This window comes from Dendrobates tinctorius, unplaced genomic scaffold, assembly GCF_039654945.1.
Source record: "Dendrobates tinctorius isolate UK_male_01 unplaced genomic scaffold, ASM3965494v1 ptg000035l, whole genome shotgun sequence".
Classification (NCBI taxonomy): Eukaryota; Metazoa; Chordata; class Amphibia; order Anura; family Dendrobatidae; genus Dendrobates; species Dendrobates tinctorius.
Window position 1 is genome coordinate 67468009 of NW_027361703.1, and position 22009 is coordinate 67490017.

The following is a 22009-nucleotide window of genomic DNA, read 5'->3' on the forward strand; positions in this document are numbered from 1 at the left end:
CAATTTGTGTTTTTGTTTTATTCATGGACAGCCATATTTGAGATTTTCATTACTGTATATACTCAAGTATAAGCCAAGTTTTCCAGCACATTTTTTTGTGACTGACTCCTGTGCCCGCTGCTAAAGAGAAATTAATATTCACTGCACTGGCAATGAATATTTATTTCTCTGTAATAGCGAGCCCAGTGTCAGCTGCAGCAGCCGACTCCTGCAGCTGCTGAGCGGTCACATGTGTCGTTACTTAAGAGAAATGAATATTCACCGCTCTCCACTCCAATGGGTGTGTAGAGAGGTGAATATTCATTTATCTTAAGTAGTGGGCACACGTGGCCGCCCGGTGGTTGCTACTGAAGAGCAATGAATACGCATTGCCCTCCACGCACATAGTTTCGGTGTCACACATACATAGTTCCAGTGTGGGGAGCAGTGAGTATTCTGGCAGCTGTGCTCTGCTTGTAAGCAGCGCATGACGTCCCTGCCGTATGCTGCTTACAAGCATAAAGAAGCTGCTGGCATCGGAACAAGACTGTGGGAGCGCAGGAAGGTAAGTATAATTTTTTTTGTTTGTTTTTTGTTAGGGCTTATCATACCAGGGGAAAGATGGGGCCATGCATACACGGATGAGGAGCCCGTGCAGACCAGGATGGGGATGAGGGGACAATGTAGACCAGGCTTATACTTGAGTCAGTAGGTTTTCCCAGTTATTTCTTTGTGGTAAAATTATGTGCCTTGTCTTATACTCGGGGTCGGCTTATTCTCGAGTATATACGGTACTTTATTGCGTGTGAAGTCAAGAAAGGCCATATTCACACGTTTAGTTTTTTTTTATTTTTACCTCGGTCTTTATAAGCCAAAACCCGGAGTGGGTGATAAATACAGAAGTGGTGACATGTTTCTATTATACGTTTCCTCTGATTGTTCCACTCCTGATTTTGGTTATGGTTTTGGCTTATAGATACTGAGGAAAAATACAGACCAAGTACTGATATGAACACTCCCTACCTAAGCATAATTAAAGCAAGATAGGAAAAAGAGTATATTTAACCATATGAAAATGTATTAATATAAAGATAAAATTATGTCAACAGAGTATTGCTACCAAAAGCAGGACAATTAATGGGTGAATAATACAAGCATGGCATAGGTAAAATAAGATGGTCAATAGCCACACATTGGCAATACAAATGCAACATCCAGCAGGAAATACACCAATGTAACAAATCCAGAGATGATAAGAAAGACTAAATATAAAAATTGATCAAAAAAATCACTAATTGAGGTACAAGGTCAGTGACCAAAAAGATGCAGTGATTGGACACATGTATGTCAAGCCCTATATAGTTAATAGGAGAGTGGGACATATAAAGCAGTTATAAAGTACAGAACCTGCCATGTGAATAAAAAACATGGTGGAGACCTGGCTGTTACAGAGATTATACCTCTGGACTGCCCCCGGCACATTAACCCCTGGAACACTGCGATCAAACATGACCGGGGGATTAGGGCAGGGAGAGGGCTCCCTGCGTGCTTCCCTGAGACCCCTGGAGCAGCGCAGCACAGGGTCTCCTTCCCTGCAGGACCTCGGATCCAAGATGGCCGCGGGGGCCTTCGGAGTCCTGCAGGGAGGAGTCTTTCTCAGTGCTTGCTGAGAGCAGACTCTGAGAGAGCCTGCAGCGGCGCTAGTCAGATCGCCGATCTGACACAGTGCTGTGCAAAGTGTCAGAACAGTGATCTGACACTAGGCATTCATGGTCCCCCCCGAGACAATAAAATAAAGTAGAAAAAGTGTAAAAATGTATAAAAAAAAAAAAAAAAAAAAAATCCCTAAATTTAAAAAAGAAATTCCCTAATTCATTTTTTGGAAATATTAAACGAAAAAAAAAAAAGTACACATTTGGTATCACCGCGTCCGTAACAACCCGCCCTATAAAAATGTCCCACTAGTGAACCCCTTAAAAAATAAAGCATTGTTTTTTGCTTTGTTTTTTATCATACCACCGAACAAAAAGTGCAATAACACACGATCAAAAAGACGTATATAAATAAACATGGTACCGCTGAAAACGTCATCTTGTCCAGCAAAAAACGAGCCGCCATCAGCAAAAAAATAAAGTTATCGCTCGCAGAATAAAGCGATGCAAAAATAATTATTTTTTATATAAAATTGTTTTCATTGCATAAAAGGAAGTATCCCTGTAATCGTACTGACCCAAAGAATAAAACCCCTTTAAAATTCATGAAATGCTGGTGGTTGTTCATTCTGCGTCCCAAAAATCGAAATAAAAAGCGATCAAAAAATATCACATGCCCAAAAATGGTACCAATAAAAACGTCAACTCGTCCCGCAAAAAATAACACCTCACATGACTCGGTGGGTCAAAATATGGAAAAATTATAGCTCTCAAAATGTGGTGATGCAAAAACTATTTTTACAATAAAAAGCGTCTTTTAGCGTGTGACAGCTTAGTTGGGGAAAAATAATAAAATGCTTTTTTTTTTTTTTTTTTTTTTCCATTTTCCCATTAGGGTTAGGGGTGTGTTGGGGTTAGAGTTGGAGTTAGAATTGGGGGGTTTCCACTGTTTAGGCACATCAGGGGATCTCCAAACACGACGTGGCGTCCGATCTCCATTCCAGTTAATTTTGCGATGAAAAAGTCAAACGGCGCTCCTTCCCTTCTGAGCTCTGCCATGTGCCGAAACGGTGATTCCCCCCTACATATCAGGTATCGGCGTACTCAAATTGCACAATAACTTTTGCAGTCCAAATTTCTGTTTTTTTCCTCAAACACAAGTTATATGAATGAAATTTTACCACTATCATGAAGTACAATATGTCACGAGAAAACAGTGTCAGAATCACCGGGATCCATGGAAGCGTTCCAGAGTTATTACCTCCTAAAGGGACTGTGGTCAGAATTGTAAAAATTGGCCCGGGCATTAACATGCAAACCACCCTTGGGGTAAAGGGGTTAAATATACTGTTTTGTTCCTATCTTGCTTTAATTATGCTTAGGTAGGGTGTGTGTTCGTATTAGTTCTTTTGAGTTTGTACTGATTGACTTTTATGTTTGATCTTAGAAAACTTTTGGATTAGACCAACGTGTGAATGTGACCTAAGTCAGAGTAAAGAAAAAGGCGATATTTTACTTGTTTGTGCTTTTATAAAATATTTGACTTGTAATGCTGCGGTTTTTCTCTAGGATCTTCTCCGCACAGTGTTTAAGAATGGCAAGATAATTGCATGTTACTCGTTTGATGACATAAGGAGCAACGCTGGACTCAAGAACAGAGAACTTGAAGAAGAGATTCATTAGATGCAGACCTATGTATATCCTTTTTATATGTAAATCTTAGATAATTTTCACTGTACAAACCTGTGTGTCAATTTACCTGTGTTGCCATTTTTTTTTTTATTTTATATGCCGGTTTGTCAATACTTTTATCTGAATTACTATCTCTCTTGGCCATTATCTCCTGAAGACCTGAACAGATAACACACCCTTGTCCTTTAGTTTTGTACAGCAGAAAACTGTAATATATTTAATCTTACGTGGTTCCCTGTCTGTGCTTGTACATTTTTTTTTTTATTTTACAAGCACAAATTTACAAAACCAGTGTGTTGTGTTTAGTGCATTTTCCATTGATTTAAGAGTCGAAATCTTTATCTGTTTCTATCATCTCATGTAGATATATTTTATATATACACTCAAGTAATGAAATTGTACCTGGCTACAAGATCACTTTTTATTTGCCTTATATAGCTAGCACTAATCTGTGTCTTAAAGAAAACCTCGGCCTTCGTGTGGCATCTGTGATGACCTTCTGTAGATGGTGTGTACTAACTCACACACTGCGTCATATATAATGTATTAGTATGGTGTACCCGTTCTATAATGTGTACACATGATTCTGGAAGCTTATTGTTCTAATAATCATTGACTCTATGAAGCTTTCCAAGAATCTCGCATCACTCATCTGCATAACAGGCGATCATACCAGAAAAGCCAAAGACTACTTGTCAATACAGTTGTCATGTCCAGTCATAATAAATCTCCCAATATGTTATCCAATATTTCACTCAACGTTTGGACTGTTTTTATTGCTGGCCGCACAAGTGTACGCACTTCAGTAACTGGAACCATTAATGAAGGTGGCTCCTGAAATGTATTCTCATAAAGTCACCATTTTCAGTTTTCCATATGTGCTGTGAAGGCTCCCAATGCATATGTCAAATTTATCCTTTTGGCCCCCATTCACCCAACAGATTTTTTTTTTTTTTCTTAGCCGTAAGAAAGTCCTCTTGTCGTGTCGACATAGTGTGAAAACGCCCATTAAAAAAAATATTGCTAGCACTGAATACGTCCTATGGCAATCTTGAGGCTTGAGTAAATGCCTTGTTTTAAAACACACCAGTTCAGTCTTCATTGTGGTCTTCATGTAACATTCGTGGATCCTGCAGTGCGGATGGCAATGTTACAAGTGCATACGATGGCATGGGCAAAGTGTCTCTTGATCTACAGAAGCTTGAAACATTCTGTTTCTTTCTGGTAGGGTGTAAGTACGGTAATTCATAAAGTTGTGTGAGATGGTCACTTAATAATGTACCATCTACCATTGTTACTATATCCTAAACTGTATTGCAATGTTGGATAGAAATTGCCCAATGTACACTTTAACATCACATCACGATGCTAGGCTAACTCACATTACACATTTTTGTTTTTGTCTGACTGCTTGGATCCAGTCCTGTGTTTTTGTTTTTTGTTTTTTTGAGGAAATTGTTGGAATTTGGACCCTAAGGCTGGGGCATCATGGTGACTTTAGCCGTGACTCGTGTCTCATGACCAAGGTTCGCTAGGTGTTGCTGCTACATCATAGTGCAATACAAGTGAATGCGATCACATTGCGACCTGCGGGTACTGCAACAAGCAAGTTGCATAAAAATAGGACAAAGTGGAACTTTTGCTCCTTGTTTTTCGCAGTACCTGCGGAGTTGCAGTACGACCCCATTCACTTGTCACAGCTGCTTGTTATGCACCTTGCGAACTTTGGTTGCACAATAGTTGTACCACCAGCCTAAACGTGGCAGGGTTAATAGTTTCCAGCTTCTGCTAAAGGCCTAATTTTGGATGATATACTTTTCTAAAATTAGCAGGCTTAATTAGAAACCGGTCAATGTTTTACTATCAAGAACTATTGCCAGTGTGAAGCTGCAGATCTTTCACACTTAGAACCAAACCCATCTGGTATTGGGTAAAATTTATTTTTTATTGTCTAAACTGAACATCACATTTTAAATAGGTTTTCAGCAATAATGAAATCCATGCTAAAAGAACAGATAAACTCAAGGATATTGAGAGTTTATGCAGAATAACATACTGGAAACTAATTTTTATAGACACCATTCTTCTACCATAGACCTATCGAATTTCTGCAGTTTCTTCCTTCTGTATGTTTTAATGTATTTCGAACATGCTGTAGCAGTTTGTTGTATTTTTCTATTGAAGAGTCTATTTTTGTTATGTTAACGTTATTTTTCACCTGACTTTCCTTCTTTGGGAATTGTATTTGATAAACCAGTTATGTTGACTTAGTAAAGGCCACCAGAGTCACAATGGGAGGAGAGATCACGAACTTGATGGCCAAATAAGTAGTTCTCTAGCATAACTGTACTCTTGCCCACTTACACTGTCACATTACTCTGCACTGGATAATTTTCTAATATTTTGGTAGTTTTTAGGACAAGGTGTATTGTCTGAAGTGTTTGGAAGCCAATAATATATTGTGTATTTGTGGTGCACCTGATCAAGATGCAAACCATATTGGGGCCGATTCATTAAAACTGTACTCTGGGGAGTCTCATCATAAAGGCTGGTATGTGCAATGCCGGTATACCCAATTCATTAATAGGCTTAGTGAATTTGGCACACCTTATAAGCGCCTTCGCCAGAAACGTACTTCAGTCTCTGCCGAGACATAGGTTTTCAAAAATTTGACCGGTGGGCGAAGCCATACCCATATTGGCATAGCTGACAGAGTGGAAAACGTTAAATGGCAATAATTTTTAGCAAATTGCGCAGAAGTGCGACTTAAGGTATTTTAGGCCAGAATGCTAAACACCTTTTAATGATTCTGGTTCCTTGTGTGCATTTAGATTCTTTTTTAGGTGGTCACATTTGGCTTGTATTTGCTGCTCATGTCTAGGTATGATCATAGGCGTGATTCCAGTATTGTACAGTCTCATTAACGCAATCAAAAGGTACACACATACATCAGCAGTCACCGCAAATATCTTAAGAATTATTTTTTCGAAGTATTCACTAGAAGTAATACTGAAAGCTGTCGTCACATAGCCGTGGCCAGCATATCCTTACAGAGTGGAGGATATCGGCTTTAGTTAGTAGGTAATGTTTAGATAAATGTATTTGAATTCTTCATGTCGTACCTTTACCTGCAGACAGGATCTGCTACCTTGTCAATATGCTCCGATCCCATGCAGTGTTGGTTAATGTAGGGCATGGCCTCTTGGTCTTGAGATGATATGCCTAAAATATACGTTTCATTCCTTAAGGTTGTTTGGTGGTTTTTATTTTTTTATTGTGGCTTTTGTCATTCTGTAAAAACAATAGAGTATTTTAATAAGTACATCTAAAGTTCCCTTGTTGCTATTTTTGTATGTGAAAAGAAATTGAGCGAGAACTCTGCTGCTTTTATTATATTTATCAGATTTTTAGGTGATTGATGGGCATTGCTATGGGCATGCACTGAAGGCCATCTACATAACACAACATTTTTATTTTTTGTTTCATTTTCAAGTCAATGGCACCTTATCTTGGTTACCACGCCTGGGAAATATTGTAAACTTTCTTTTTCTTTCTTTTCACAATGTAAACAATGCAAAGAATATTTATTAATGTCAATCATTATAAGCAAGACTTGGGCTACCAAGAAGTTCTGCCACCGGTTTCTTCCCTGTCATGTGAAATGAGAGGCCATTTTCACAGTGTTTAATCTCTTCCATATAGAAGCAGGCCTTCATGTTAATAAAGCTCATGTGGTTTTCCTTTTGATTCTGTATGCCATTCATACATTTTAGCAGTAGAATTCCACTAAATAAAAATGGACTGCAAGCTGTTTATGTATGTTCATATAATTTATTTGGTCATGATGTAGTGTTCAAATTTTATGTATATAGATTTCCTTCTCTGCACTGTAATTGTATTTTGTAGAGACCCATGTCTCAAGGATTTGGAAAGCGAAGTGCACTGATATTTCTTTACAAGATGATTGCCGGGTTTTACATTCCAAAAACTCTGTGGAATGTGATGTTTTAAAATTTCTACCCTTTGTCAAATTTACTATATTGTAATACAGTGCCCTGTATTGAATATGAAAGACAATAAAACCACCTTCCCATTCTAATTGACCGCACTTTTTTTTTCTTTATTTTTATAGAGGAGGTGATTGCATAGTTTTTACTGACACTTACTCTAAAGTGTTACTTGTTCTAATCATTAAAGGTGGAGCATGTTGACATTGAACAGACTGCTTTACACTTTGGAAAAACTACGGTAATATCCAGTACCTTCATTAATATAAAAAAAAAAGCACTGTCATGAATTGGATGGCCCCATGTCACTTAATTGGCCAATCAGCATATACACTCCTCAAAGATGAAGTTGCAACACCAAGTAGGGAAACCTGGATAGGTTTAGGATTTGAAAATTGTGGGGGGGGGGTTTTTTTCATCTACATTACACGTCAAATTATTTAGCATGAGCGCAACAAGCAGAAATAACCCTGACACATCTTGGCATGCTATGAATGAGGTTCTTAATGGTTGTCTGAAGAATATTCTGCCATGCTGCATCCATTTGGGCATACAAATCATCAAGTTGTGCTGCTTTCAGCTCCTCTTGCAATTGTCGCGCAATGATGAGCTTGATGGGAGGCTAGTCTGGAGATACTGCAGGCCATAGTAAAATAGACCACACAGACTACTCAGATTAGCATGAGCAAAATGCAGTTTGACGCTGTTAAATGGCTGCTGAGACAATTTGGAGAAATGGCTGTACCACATTTGATCCATTCTGTACTCCCAAGTAAAATTAGACTTCACAACTATCCTAAAGCGTCTACACAAACCATCAGAAGGTGTTTGCATGTAGTTGGGGCTATGGGCCAGATATTCACCTATAGGTGTTCCATTAAACTCATGCCACCTCCTTCAAAGACTGACATGGTGCAGGGCAAGATGGCAATGAAAGTTGAAATGGAGGTCTATCCTCTTTGCCGATGAGTCCTGCTTTTGTCCTAGGTGCAATGGTAGCTAGAAATTTAGCTAGAGACCACATGGACAACACCTTGAAGACACCTTTGTGAGGGAAAGTCATGCCAGTTTTACTCTCTGGATTTGGTGTGGCATAATGTCCGGTAGTAGCATTTCTTTGTTAGCATCTGGATTGGAGTTGGCACAGGCAGGTAGCTTGGTTAGTGAATAGCGAGGGGTCTGTAAGGAAGATCAGCAGGTAGCAAAGACAGTGGATAGCCAGAAGTTGGTATACAGGAGCAGCAAGATTGTATGGAGGACCAACAAGTGAGAGAAACTAAAGGCTGAGAGCTGAATAATCTGGGAAGGAAGTGTAAGTAAAGATTTAAATAGGGTGTTCAGTCAGGAACAACACAGGTACTGGTATGTGAGTTAGTGAGGAACTGGCCAGATTGCTGAATAGCTCAAAGGGAAGAGCTTCTGCATGGTACACAGGAGTCGCTAGTTTCGAGTCTTGACACTAGACTTCATTCAACTTACACTAACCGCTGTGCAATACATTGATTGTCATAGAACTAGTGGCTCCACCACTTCTCCACATGTTTGCACAACTGTGAGCTGCCTATATAACCTGCAGCATCTTCAAATTTGTCTTCCAACCACCACATCTGGGTTATCACAAGTTAATAATTAGAAAGGGAACTGCCAGCAGTGGATCTTGATTTGTTTGCGCAAGTGCATTCAGCATGGCAGAATAATCCTCCTTCAACCATTAGTAACTTCATTTATGGCATATTTGTGTGTGGGTGTCTGTGTGTGGCGCTCATGCACAATACTGAATAAATCTAAATGTTTTGAAAGTTTTTATCATTTGCATTTCATTATCATAGTTATTGATCCAGTAATTCCCATAGTTGCACAAATTTTCCTTCTTGGTGTTTCAATTTCAGTGTTGAGGATTGTATAATGAGGGAAAAAATAAATATGTACTAAGTACTTATCATTTAATAGAATATGATGTATCAACTCTCTGGAAAGCGAGAATTATGGCATACGCTTCTATAAAACAATGTTTAATAAAACATCAATTTAAAATCCTGACAATTGTGCTAGAAACTCTTAAATTCACAAAATTGTTCAGATGGCATCAAAGAGTTTATCTGAATCGAGCTCACAAATGACAAGTTGCGTGATGACTACAAAACACATGTGAAAGGGATGAATCGAATGCACAAATGGTGAAAGAACGAATAAGTAAAAGTGAAGGACGTGATGAGAAGTGAAAAGAGATGCAAGGGGATTGAGTTTAAAATGTAAAGCTGAAAGTGCAGTGTTGAAAAAGTGTGGGTATTGAGGTGGAGAGAACATGTTGCCTAGGAAGGTGAAGCAATATATGGTGTGCGATGAGCAGAAAATGAAAAACGCACAACAGCGTGATTACACCAATTAAATATCAAATTTAAAGACAAAAACAAAGGATGGAAAAACACCATGTTAACACGCCAAAGGAGATAAAACTAATAAAAGCAAAACTCCAGCATTTTTGTTGCCGTCCTGGAGTGGTGCTTCTATACGAAGGTCCCAGCACCCATTCTCATACTTACCCACCATCTAAACTTTTCTATTTCCAAACGTCTTCCATTTAAGGATTATGGAGGCCACTGTGCTCTTAGGAACCTTGAGTACTGCAGAAATTCTTTTGTAACCTTGGCCTGATCTGTGCCTTGCCACAATTCTGTCTCTGAGCTCCTTGGCCCGTTCCTTTGACCTCATGATTCTCATTTGGTCTGACATGCAGTGTGAGCTGTGAGGTCTTATATAGACAGGTGTGTGCCTTTACAAATCAAGTCCTATCAGTTTAATTAAACACAGCTGGGCTCCAATGAAGGAGTAGAACCATCTCAAGGAGGATCACAAGGAAATGGACGGCATGTGGCTTAAATATGAGTGTCTGAGCAAAGGGTCTGAATACTTATGACCATGTGATTTCAGTTTTTTGTTGTGTGTTTTTTTGTTTTTTTTTTAATAAATTTGCAAAAATTTTTTTTTTTTTTCCAGTCAATTTGGGGTGCAGAGTGTACATTAATGAGAAAAAAATGAACTTTATTGAATTTACCAAATTACTGCAATGAAGCAAAGAGTGAAAAAAATTAAAGGGGTCTGAATACTTTCCGTACCCACTGTATGTGTTTGTGTATATATGTCTGTAATTTTTATCGTTGCTACACATCAACTGTGAGAGACAAAATCTAAAAAAAAAAAAATCTAGAAAATCACATTGTACATAATTAATTTGCATTTTATTGCATGAAATAAGTATTTGATACAATTGAAAAAAAAAAGGAACTTAATATTTAGTACAGAAACCTTTGCAATTAGAGGTCAGATGTTTCCTTTAGTTCTTGACCAACTTTGCACATTGCAGAAGGCTTTTTAGACCACTCCTACATGTAGCTCTTCTATAGATCTTTGAGGCTGTCACTGGGCAACATTGAGTTTCAGCTCCCCCAAAGATTTTCTATTGGGTTCAGGTCTGGAGAATGACTAAGCCACTCCAGCACCTTGAAATGCTTCTTACGGAGCCACTCATCAATTGCCCTGGCTGTGTGCTTCCAGTCATTGTCATGCTGGAAAACCCAGACACGACCCATCTTCAGTGCTCTTACTGCGGGAAGGAGGTTGTTGGTCAAAATCGTGCATTCGTCATGTCTCCTTTGCTGAAAAACACCCCAAAAGTATGATGTTTCCCCCACTGTTCATGGTTGGGACAGTGTTCTTGGGGTTGTAATCAACCTTCCACCAAACACGATGAATGGAGTTGATGCCAAAAAGTTATTTCGGCCTCATCTGTCCACATGACCATATCCTATGCTTCCTCTGGATAATCCAGATGGTCGTTGGCTAACTTCAACTGGCCTGGGCATGTGCTGGAGTCAGCAGGGGGACCTTGTATACCCTGCAGGATTTTAATCCATGACTGCATAGTGTGTTGCTAACAGTAATGTTTGAGACTGTCGTTCCATCTCTTCAGGTCATTGACCAGGTACTCCTGTGTAGTTTTGGCCTGATTCCTGACCTTTCTCAGAATCATCCTCACCCCACGAGGCGAGATCCTGCATTAAGCCCCAGTCTGCGGAAGATTGACGGTCCTATCGTATTTCTTCCATTTTGTAATAATTGCGCCAACAGTTGTTGACTTGTCACCAAGCTGCTTGCCTGTTTTCCTGTAGCCCATCCCAGCCTTGTGCAGTTCTACAATTTTGACCCTGATGGCCTTAGCTCTTTGGTCTTGGCCATGATGGAGAGGTTGGAATGTGATCCATTGAACTTGTTACGTGTATAAAAAGGCACCTGTCGACACATTCAAACAGGTGCAATTAACACAGGTAATGCGTACAAAGTAGGTGGGCTTCTTAAACAGGTCTATGAGAGTCAGAATTCTTGCTGGTTGATAGGTGTTCAAATACTTATTTCATGCAATAAAATTCAATGTAATTATTTAAAAATAATGCAATGTTATTTTCTGGTTATTTTTAGATTCTGTTTCTCAAAAATGAGACCTTTCCATTCTTTGTAGATGGGAAAACTTGCAAAATCAGCAGTGCATCAAATACTTATTTTCCCCACTGTATATATATTTTGTAAGGTTGCTGTTAGACACATAGTGGATTGGAGATAAAACTAGAGTAATGCTTTAGTACATATAGAACTAAAAGGGGGTAATCAGCCTTGACAGGTTGATTATAAGCAGCTGTAGAGATGGGAGAGACAGCTGCTCACCATACTCCACCTCTGAGTGTAGTTCACGTTCTAAAATGAGGCCTGTTTGTCTCACAGTAAGTAAGGCTGTGATCACACATGCGAGAAACTCTGAGTCTCGCATGTTAATACCCGGCACTCAGGAGCAGAACGTGCGGCTGCATGAGTAGCATTGTTACATTTGGTGTTAGAAGTGCGGGCAGCGTTCCTAGGGAACATGTATTATTGCTGCAGATGTACTGCATATTGTGGATGAAAGCAGCTGTAAGCAATAGAGCAACGTCAGACAGCATAGAAGAAGGACCTGATTAAATGGTGCAAGCCCAGCAACAGCTGGCACAACAGGAAACGAGTAAGCTTTTAACGCAACAGCTTCAGCAGTAGCAGATTGAATTATTCAAAGAGGCAGTTCATGGCACTACGGCAGCTCGGACTCCAAGGTCAGCTGAGGATCTTTCTATCCAGAAGGCGGTGAGGAGAGCCTTGCAGAAAATGATCCTGAGAGATGACATAGAGGCCTTTTAAAATGTTTTGAAAGGGTTGCTGAAGAATATGCAAAATTGAAAATGGAAATTTTGGCTCTCTTGGGGGTGACAATGTCTGTCAGGGCACAACGGGTCCACCGCTGGGCATATCACCGTGACAAACCCCCTTGCTCCCAAATGTTTAATCTGTTGCACACAAAAGTGGTTGCAGCCAGAATCCTCCGCCCCAGTGTAGATGGTAGAGCGAGTTGTAATGGACTGGTTCATGCACTTCCTTCCGAGGCCAATGCAAACTTGAGTTGCCCAGAGAGATCCCCAGAACATGAATGACTTGATCCGACTGGTCAAAAGGTATAGGGGTCGAAGATTCCTTGGGGAGGCAACCCACTTCATACTGGGGTCTCATCAAGGGGCAGAAGGTAAAAAGGGGGTGTAGGGTCCAAACTCAAAAAGGGCAGCGGAGATCATGCCGAGGGTGAGGGAATGTAATATGCTGGCGATGTCATTGCTCAGCTCATATAGCTGCCCATTGTCCCCTAATGACCTAGAAAATGGACTGTAGCATGGGATGCCGGTGTTCAGTCTATGCATATCTGGCTTGTAGTGTGGACTGTCCACCCAGCGAGGGTCCCTTAACTTCTGTAAAAGTGAAGTCTGCAAATGACTGGACTACTAGACTCTGGTAGTTTGGTGACCCTCGTGAGGGCCAAAAGCCCTCTCCAATTGATCCCTGGGAAGAAGGTGGGTGTTCACTGCATTCAAGGGGATGCTGTTGTGAGTTCATTCTCTGGTCCAACAGTAGTGAGTTCTCCTTCCAGACTCCCTCTGGTGGTAACAGGAGGTAGTGAGGCTGATTTAATCAGTAGAGATCTACCACCTGATAATGAGGATGACGATTGGACCTCAGGAATCTTAGGGCGTCGGCTGTCTTAAATCCAGTCTAAGTCAGCGCTGGTGATTGCTTCTGGCTTCTCAGGTCTTGGTTTTCAGCGCTGTTCCAGCCTTCTCAAAGCTAAGTGTTTTTGCTAATGTTCACACTTGATTTTGTTGGTCTATTCAGTTTTTTGTGTGTTCAGCCAGCCCCGGCTGGGGCTGTGCTGAATTTCCACTCTTATTTATCTGTATTTGCCAATTTGCTTTTTAGTCCCTTATTAGATTGGCCTCTTTTTTGCTCTGTCTCAGAATATTTCAGAGTGCTGATATAGTGGGAGAAGTCTAGTGACTTCAGGGTTAATTTTGTTATCAGAAGTGTTGGACATTATTTTTGTAGGGTTTTTGGCAGATTGCAGACATTGTCTTTCCTTTCCTATCCTTTATAGTTAGTTTGGGCCCCATCGTTTGCTCAGCCTATTTTCCTGCCTGTGTTTTCATCTTGTTTCACCGTCAGTACTTGTGTGGGGGCTGTCTATGCCTTTGGGGTCTGCTCTGGGGCAGTTAGTTTTCCCCTTTTCTTGCTTTAGGCTTATGTAGTCCTCCGGCGGTGACGAGGCGTCTAGATCATCGTAGGAACGCTCCACTGCTACTGCTAGTTGTGTGGATAGGATCTGCATAGTTACCAACCTCTGGTTTTCTGGGACTTGGCTTTTTGTTGTCCTCCTCGGTGACCCATTCATAACAGGATGCTAAAGACTATCCAGTGGTCTTTGAGACGGCCCGTGGTACTGAGTCCCATGAGGTCGGTGTGGTCCAGGACTTATTACACCCAGTTATCATAAGCTGGGACTTTATGTTGTTTTGGGACTTGTAGTGGGGAAAGGGTGGAGACCTCAATTGCATGGGTAAGAGACTGGTTGGCCCTAAAAAAGACTTACCACCCCCAGAGTCTGACAGGTTTCTATTCTGTGAAATGATGGGAGATGAGGAGGTAGTTTTCCCTGAGGCCAACGTTCCTGAGAAAATTTTGGGTCTGCTCAACCTAAGAGCCTAACTCTAAAATAAGCATTCAATAAGGTAACCGTTATAAACGGCATAGTGCGGGAGCCGTGGGCTGACACCAGGTTTGCCTATTTCATGTTGAGTGGGGACTTATTGTACTGGGTTACTAAGGTGAGGGAGGAGATAGTAGAACAATTGTTGGCTCTAGGACCCTATTGGCTGAGGGTGTTGCAAGTCCTGTCCCACCTGTCAGTTAACCGCTCCCACCTCTCACTTCCGAAATACCCTTGTGCCGCTACCCATCAAGGCATGGCAAGAAGAGCACCCCGTTGAAATTACATGTTACTGGTTAAGCCAGAAGGGGACATTGAAGACCTCACAATAGCCGAGATGTTGTTGAAGGCCCAAAAACAGAAATCTCTGGAATTGCTGCAACAGAACTGGAACCTGTTCTCCGATTTGCCGAGGTTTACATATGTCATAGAACCTGAGGTTCCGACAGAACCCCATGTGGGAGTGAATTTGAAGTCCTACTAAATTCCAGAGACCTGTCAAGAACTGATCTCCAAGGAAGTGAAACATGCTGAATCTCGATGTCATTGAGGATTCTAAAAGCGGGTGGTCCAACCAAAATGTTCTTGTTCCAAATCCCAATGGAGAATGAAGATTCTGTAATAATTATTTGAAGCTAAATGAAGTCTTCAAGTTCAAAACACATCCGATGCCGCATGTCGATTACCTGAGTAAGAGACTTGGGCTGGCAAGGTCTATAACAACCTTGGATCTAAAAAGGGTTATTGACAAATCCCCATGTCACAAGAAGCCATGGAAAAGACGGTTTTCATTATGCCCGACAATTGCTTCCAATATGTCCGGATGCCGTTTCGACTGCATGGAGCTCCGGTCACGTTCCAGAGGGCCATGGACCAGATCCTCTTACCCCATAAGAATTACACTGCTGCATACCTGGACAATTTCATAATCTTTAGAACAGATTGGTGAAGTTATCTAGGAAAGGTCCAGGCTGTATTTGATGATCTCAGGAAGGTGGGGTTCAATGTAAATCCAAGAAAATGTGCCATGGGGAAAGAGGAGGCCAAGTACAGTTGTGTGTAAATCATAGTAACGCCGGTGTCACACTTGCAACTGCAATACGAGAAACTCGCCTCAATACTGGGCACTGCCGCCGGCACTCGGGATCGGAGTGTGCGGCTGCATGTATTTCTATGCAGCTGAATGCTCCAATCCCGTGTGCCGGCGGCAGTGCCAGGTATTGAGGCGAGAGACTCGCATTGCAGTTGCAAGTGTGACACCGGCCTAAATCTTATGCTCCTTGAATACTTTTTTAAGTATCCGTCTTCAATGCTGTCACCACTATCCATACAGTTGTGTGAAAAATTGTTTGCCCCATTCTGATTTCCTATTATTTTGTATGTTTGTCACGTCACACTTAAATGTTTCAGATCATCAAACAAATGCAAATATTCGACAAAGATAACACAAGTAAATACAAAATGCAGTTTTTAAATGAAGGTGTTTGTTATTAAGGGAAAAATAAGTCCAAATCTACAAGGCCCTATGTGAAAAATGATTGCCCCTCCCTTAAGACATAAATTAACTGTGGTTTATCACATCTTTGGTAAACTGAGATCAAATTTCCAAGCAACACGCTGGCCTGATTACTGCCACACCTGTTCTCAATCAAGAAATCACTTAAATAGCACCTGCCTCATAAAGTGAAGTAGACCAAAAGATAATATTATAAAGCCATTTCTCAAGCTTTGGGGCTCCAGCAAACCACAGTAAGAGCCATTATCCACAAATGGTGAAAACATGAAAATATGGAACGGTCATGAACTTTCCAAGGAGTGGACTGCCTACTAAAAATAACCCAAGAGAGCAGCACCGACTCATCCAAGAGGTCACAAAAGACCCCACAACAATATCCAAAGAACAACAGGCCTCACTTTCCTCAGTTAAGGTCAGAGATCATGACGCCACCATAAGAAAGAGATGGGCAAAAATGGCCTGCATGCAGTTATAAGACGAAAACCACTTCTGAGCAATAAGAACATAAAGGCTCATCTCAGTTTTGCCAGAAAGCAACTTATTGATCCCCAAGACTTTTGAACGAATACTATATGGACAGACAAGACAAAAGTTGAACTTTTTGGAAGGTGTATGTCTCATTACATCCTGCGTAGAAATAACACTGCATTTAAGAAAAGGAACATCATACCAACATTAAAATGTGGTGGTAATGTAATGTTCTGGGGCTGTTTTGTTGCTTCAGGACCTGTAAGACTTGGTGTGGTAAATGGATGCATGAATTCTGTCTACAAAAAAATCCTGAAAGAGAATGTTTGGCCATCTGTGATCTCAAATTGAAGTGCACTTGGGTTGTGCAGCAGGCAATAATCCAAAACACATCACCAAGTCCACCTCTGAATGACTTAAGAAAAACAAAATTAAGACTTTGGAGTGGCCTAGTTGAAGTCCTGACCTTAATCCGATTGAAATGTTGTGGCATGACCTTGAAAAGGTGGTTCATGCTCAGAAACCCTTCAATTTGGCTGAATTACAACAGTTTTGCAAAGATGAGTGGGCCAAAATTCCTCCAGAGTGTTGTAAAAGACTCACTGCCAGTTTTTGCAAAGGCTTGATTGCAGTTGTTGCTAAGGGTGGCCCAACCAGTTATTAGGTTTAGGGGGCAATCACTCTTCCCTTAATAATAAAGACCCTCATTTCAAAACTGCATTTTGTGTTTACTTGTGTTTTCTTTGTCTAATATTTAAATTTGTTTGGTGACCTGATGCATTTAAGTGTGACAAACATGCAAAACAATCGGAAATCGGGAAGGGACAAACACGTTTTCGCACAACTGTAATTATATACTAGATGGAGGCCCAATGCTATCGCATCAGGAGGGCGGTAATGTCATGATAGGGTGAAAGGCTTTGCAGCGTTGAGAATCTCTCCCCCCATGTGCTCACCCACCTATCCACTCTCTCTTTCCCCATGTGCTGACTTCTCTCGTCTGTGCTCTCTTCTTTGACCTGTCTACCCCATGTGCTATCCCCCTTGTCTGCTGTCTCTCTCCTTCCTGTGCTGTGTTCTCCCCTCATGTGCTTTCCCGTTTGAGCTGTCTCCCCCCCCTGTGCGCTGTCTATCTCACCCGTGTTTGACTGTGTACAGAACATACCACAGCTCCTAGGCAGGGGAGGAAGCAAAAGACAATACTGACATTACAGCAGGAGATCGCAGAGGATACATTTTGTGAGGTAAAATATTGTTTAAAACCAGTCATTAAAATATTTTACCTCACAAAATTAATCCTCTGTGATCCCCTGCTGTAATGTCAATATTGTCTTTTGCTTCCTCTCCTGCCCAGGAGATGTGGTATGCTCTGTACACGGTCAAACACAGACAATTTTTAAAATGAACTTCGTGTGAAACCCCTATAATGTGACCGCCGGGATCAGCCGAATGATTCACTGCGCCTGCTCGGAATTTGCGCAGGCGCAGTGCAATGGTGTTCCGCTGGTGGTACCGTTGTGTGTTAGTGAGTATGTGAGAGTGACTGTGAGGCCGGGGTCACACTGGCGAGGAATACGGCCGAGTGAGAGGCGCTAAAAGCACGCATTAGACACGGACCAATGATTCTCTATGGGGTCACTCGCACCAGCCGTATATTTCTCATCTGTTTTCTACGCTCCGTGCCAATCGCAGCATGCTGCGATTGTCAGCGTACTACGGCCGGAGTACGCCAATGCAAGTCTATGGGTGCGCAAAAAATACGGATTACACACGGACCACACGTGTGACCTGCGAGAAATACGCAGGTCTTTTGGCTGGTGACAAGAAATGGACCAATCCATCATCAGGAAGCCTAGACATGCAAATGAGCTCAAAAAGCGCTCCAGACATCCAGGAAGTACACCTCCACGGAGTACAGCAGCATCATGGCGTCCACTTACATAAATGTGGAGATGTTAATAGTCCTGGTGCAGGAGCGTCCTGAAATCTGTGACCAACGCGATGCCAATTATTCCAACTGGGCAAGAAAGGAGGCGTCATGGAGGCGCATCTGTCACCAGATGTACCATGACTTTGGTGATCGACCACGTGAGGAGCAGCATAAAATTCGTAAGTACAAGCCTAAACATGAGTAACCTTAGCGCACAACAAAAAAGGAATATAGAATCAGCACCCCCCTTCCTGTGCATGTACTTTTTGCCTCATGAGGCCGTTAGATTTGGATGTGACACGTGGATTCACACAGCCATAATTTGGGTTTATGCCACAAGCTCCTCATCCTCCTAGACAAACCAATTATTAAGTGTAGCTAAAGAGACCCTGTGTATCTGCCCAATTAGATATGCCACCATGGGTAGAAAGCACACCCCAGAAGGCCCCATGCCTAGACTACTGGTAGCAAATGTGACCTATCAAATATGTGAATTTGACAATATTTCCTGTCACATTGCAGTGGAAGATGTGATGAAACGCTGGCGAAGCATCCGGGATCAATACCGCTGGGAACGCCAGCAGCGGTCCAGGAGTGGGGATGCGGGATACGTAAAACGAAAATATATCTATTACGACCGGCTCTCCTTCCTCGCCCCAATTCTGGATCTGAGACCGTAAGTAGATACCTCACACCACATTACACAGATACTTTACAGGGCCAAAAATAGTGATGTATTTTTGCCTCTGTTCTATTTCATAACAGAACTCAATCCAACCTTACGGATCGAGGAACGGCCTCAGAGACAGAGCCCATAATTGATCCTGTAGGGGATGAGGTGGCTGGCCCATCTCCCCCTACAAGAAGCATGGGTGAAGATGAGTCATCACTGGAGAACCCATTGGCTGCCCAACAAACCACACCACCAGGACGGTCTGCTGCTGCCCCATCACCCATCCTGGAAGAGCCGGGCAACTTGAGCAGCAGCCCAACTGGCCAGATCAGGGGATCCCCACAGGCTGCTGTTACATCCCGGCGAGGCCGAAGAAGGCGCCAGGTCACTGTTCAAGAGAGCAGGACCAATGTGGACACGGGTGCTAAATTTTTTATCTCGAGTCACTACAGATGATGGGGAGGAGGCCTACTCACGTAGCCTGACCCTTTATCTCCGTGCCCTTACCCGTGAGGTCAGGCTCCGTATTAGGGGATGTTTTCAGATACTGCTTGATGCAAGCACCCCCCCCCAATACCCCATATGAGCTTTTCGAATATCTGGAGAGGTGGCAGCTTTCCCCCGAAATCTAATGTGCATGAGACCACCCACACAGATGCTTGCTCAAGCAGGGTCTGAACATCCTCTAATACGTGGGCCTGCACCTCACCCCCTTCCTCCCCCTACCCAACCTTCCCAACAGCAGCAACAGATTTCTGGCTCTAGCCAACCCCACCAATATGGCCACTTATTCCCACCCAGTGTTGGAGGCTGGTCCCAACCTGGTTGGGGACGACATGGCTATATTGGTGGGTATGAGACACGGGCCTACCCGCCCCAACAAGATGCTCCTCAGTTGTATTACTATGGCCACTACCCCCAACAATCACAGGAGGAAGGTCAGTACCAACAGCATGGGCAACAGTATGCACCCACACAGGGCGATGTTGCTCAAAGTAGTCAGCAGCAACCACAGGCTCCTCTCCGCCTTCTTCCCCAACATTCCACAATTTATAAGTGGCTTAAAACAAGAAATTAGTAAACCCATACTGTACATGACTGTTCTTAATCGGTCTGATGGGAGGAGATGTCCAGTGTGTTTGAACTGGTGGTTAAAATCCCAAGGCAAAGTAAAAAAGAGGTTTTAGCCAGCAGCAAAATGAGCTAAAACAGATAATACTAACATTTCTTATGACGATTTTCAAATCATATGATTAAGACACCATGACAGGCAAGGCTACCTTATGCGTTTCTGAGACATATTACATGTCTGTAAAAAATACAATATTTCACGGGGCTGTACTGGCAAAGTCAAAGGATCAAAATAGAGTACTCACGTGATAATGCATAGAAAAGGCGTGCTGTCCATATTCTCTTAGTCCAATTTAGGCCAGCTAACTATATTCCAAAATCTAGACAAACAGCCTCAAGACCATCACGCTCTCTCTATGTATTATCAAGTCAGTCTTCTAATTTGATCCTTTGACTTTCCCAGTATAGTGCGGTGAAATATTGTGTTTATTACAGATATGTAATATGTGTCAGAAACGCGTAAGGTAGCCTTGCCTGTCATGGTGGCTTATTAATATGATTTGAAAACATTCAGAATAAATGTTAGTATTATCTTGTGTAGCTCATTTTGATGATGGATAACTCCTCTTTTTTACTTTGGATTCCAAATGTGTACAGTTGCAATGTTGTTATTGCACTATGTATGTTGTAGGATATGTTTGTAATTTTGTTTGAACAACAGTGTTGAAATATGCCAAAAGCCCAATTTGGGCCATTGCCCAAGTTTTTCATAGGGCAAGAATATGTTTGCCTTACAAACTTAAAATAAAAACAAAAAAAAGCCAAAAGTAAAAATTGGCCAACTACACTTTACGTCTCTGTCTTAATTGTCCAAACCCATATCAAAATACGCTTACCAAATCAAAGCAACAGTCATAGATTCAGAAGGGGTAGAAATATATATATTTTGACACACATCAAACCAACATTGCCAACATAGATCCAACATGCTCTTGCCAAGAAGGTTCCCCCTGAGGTGCCATAAAGTAATTAGTGAAATGATCACGCACATTGAGGCCAGAGATCGGTCTACGTTGATTGTTGATAGGTGGTCTCACCCTACACACATTGTCCGGCCTACGCACAACACCAGCAGAGGAGGAACAATCATGTATCCTGGTGAAGTTATGAAATACCACACAGGCTTTCACTACTTCATTAACATTTTGTTCACTCAGCTGAATGGCAGACTGGAGTACCCGCCATTTGACACAAAGAATGCCAAAGGAACACTGCACCAGTCACCGACCACGTGATAGGCGCAATTTACATATCCTGCGCCTGTGGTGAAGGTTGCGTCGGGGATATGGCCTCATGACATTGCGCGTTAACTGAAAGGCCTCATCTGCCACAAGAACATAAGGGACAGATTCTTGAGTGGAGCCTGGTAGCTGGCGTGGTGGTAGATCCAACTGGTTGGTGCGTAGCCGCCGAGCCTTAATGGAAGTATTGAAGACTCGAGAGTCTCCTGTCCTTCCATAGGCCCCAATGTCAACAATTATAAACTTGTATTGAGGGTCGGCCAGAGCCAACAATACAACAGAAAAGTATTGTTTATAATAGAAGAATTGGGAGCCAGAGTTCGGCGGATTACGCCCCCGGATATGTTTGCCATCAAGGGCCCCAATACAATTTGGAAACTGGCATTCTTCCTCAAAGTCCCTTGATATCCTCAACCAGTCTTCCATTCTGGCCTCGGGCATGACGACTTGATATAGTCTTGTCCATATTTCAATACATGTTGACCTGACTATGCCAGATATGGTTGATCTTCCAATCAGAAACTCATGGTGGAGACCAGCATAAGACAGGCCAGTGGCCAGGAAGCTGAAGAGCAACAGAAAAGGATGATTGTCGAATGCACATATTTA

At 42.0% G+C, this 22009-nt stretch overlaps 1 protein-coding gene across 1 annotated transcript in view; it reads left to right on the top strand.

The window, feature by feature from the left end:
* Window positions 1-7422, top strand: part of NAMPT (nicotinamide phosphoribosyltransferase) — a 125039-nt gene extending 117617 nt beyond the window's left edge. The window contains exon 11 of the mRNA XM_073573585.1: window positions 3201-7422. Coding sequence (XP_073429686.1) covers window positions 3201-3314 — 114 coding nt within the window. The 3' untranslated portion in view covers window positions 3315-7422. The remainder of the gene's footprint in view (window positions 1-3200) is intronic.
* The last annotated feature ends 14587 nt before the right edge of the window (window positions 7423-22009 follow it).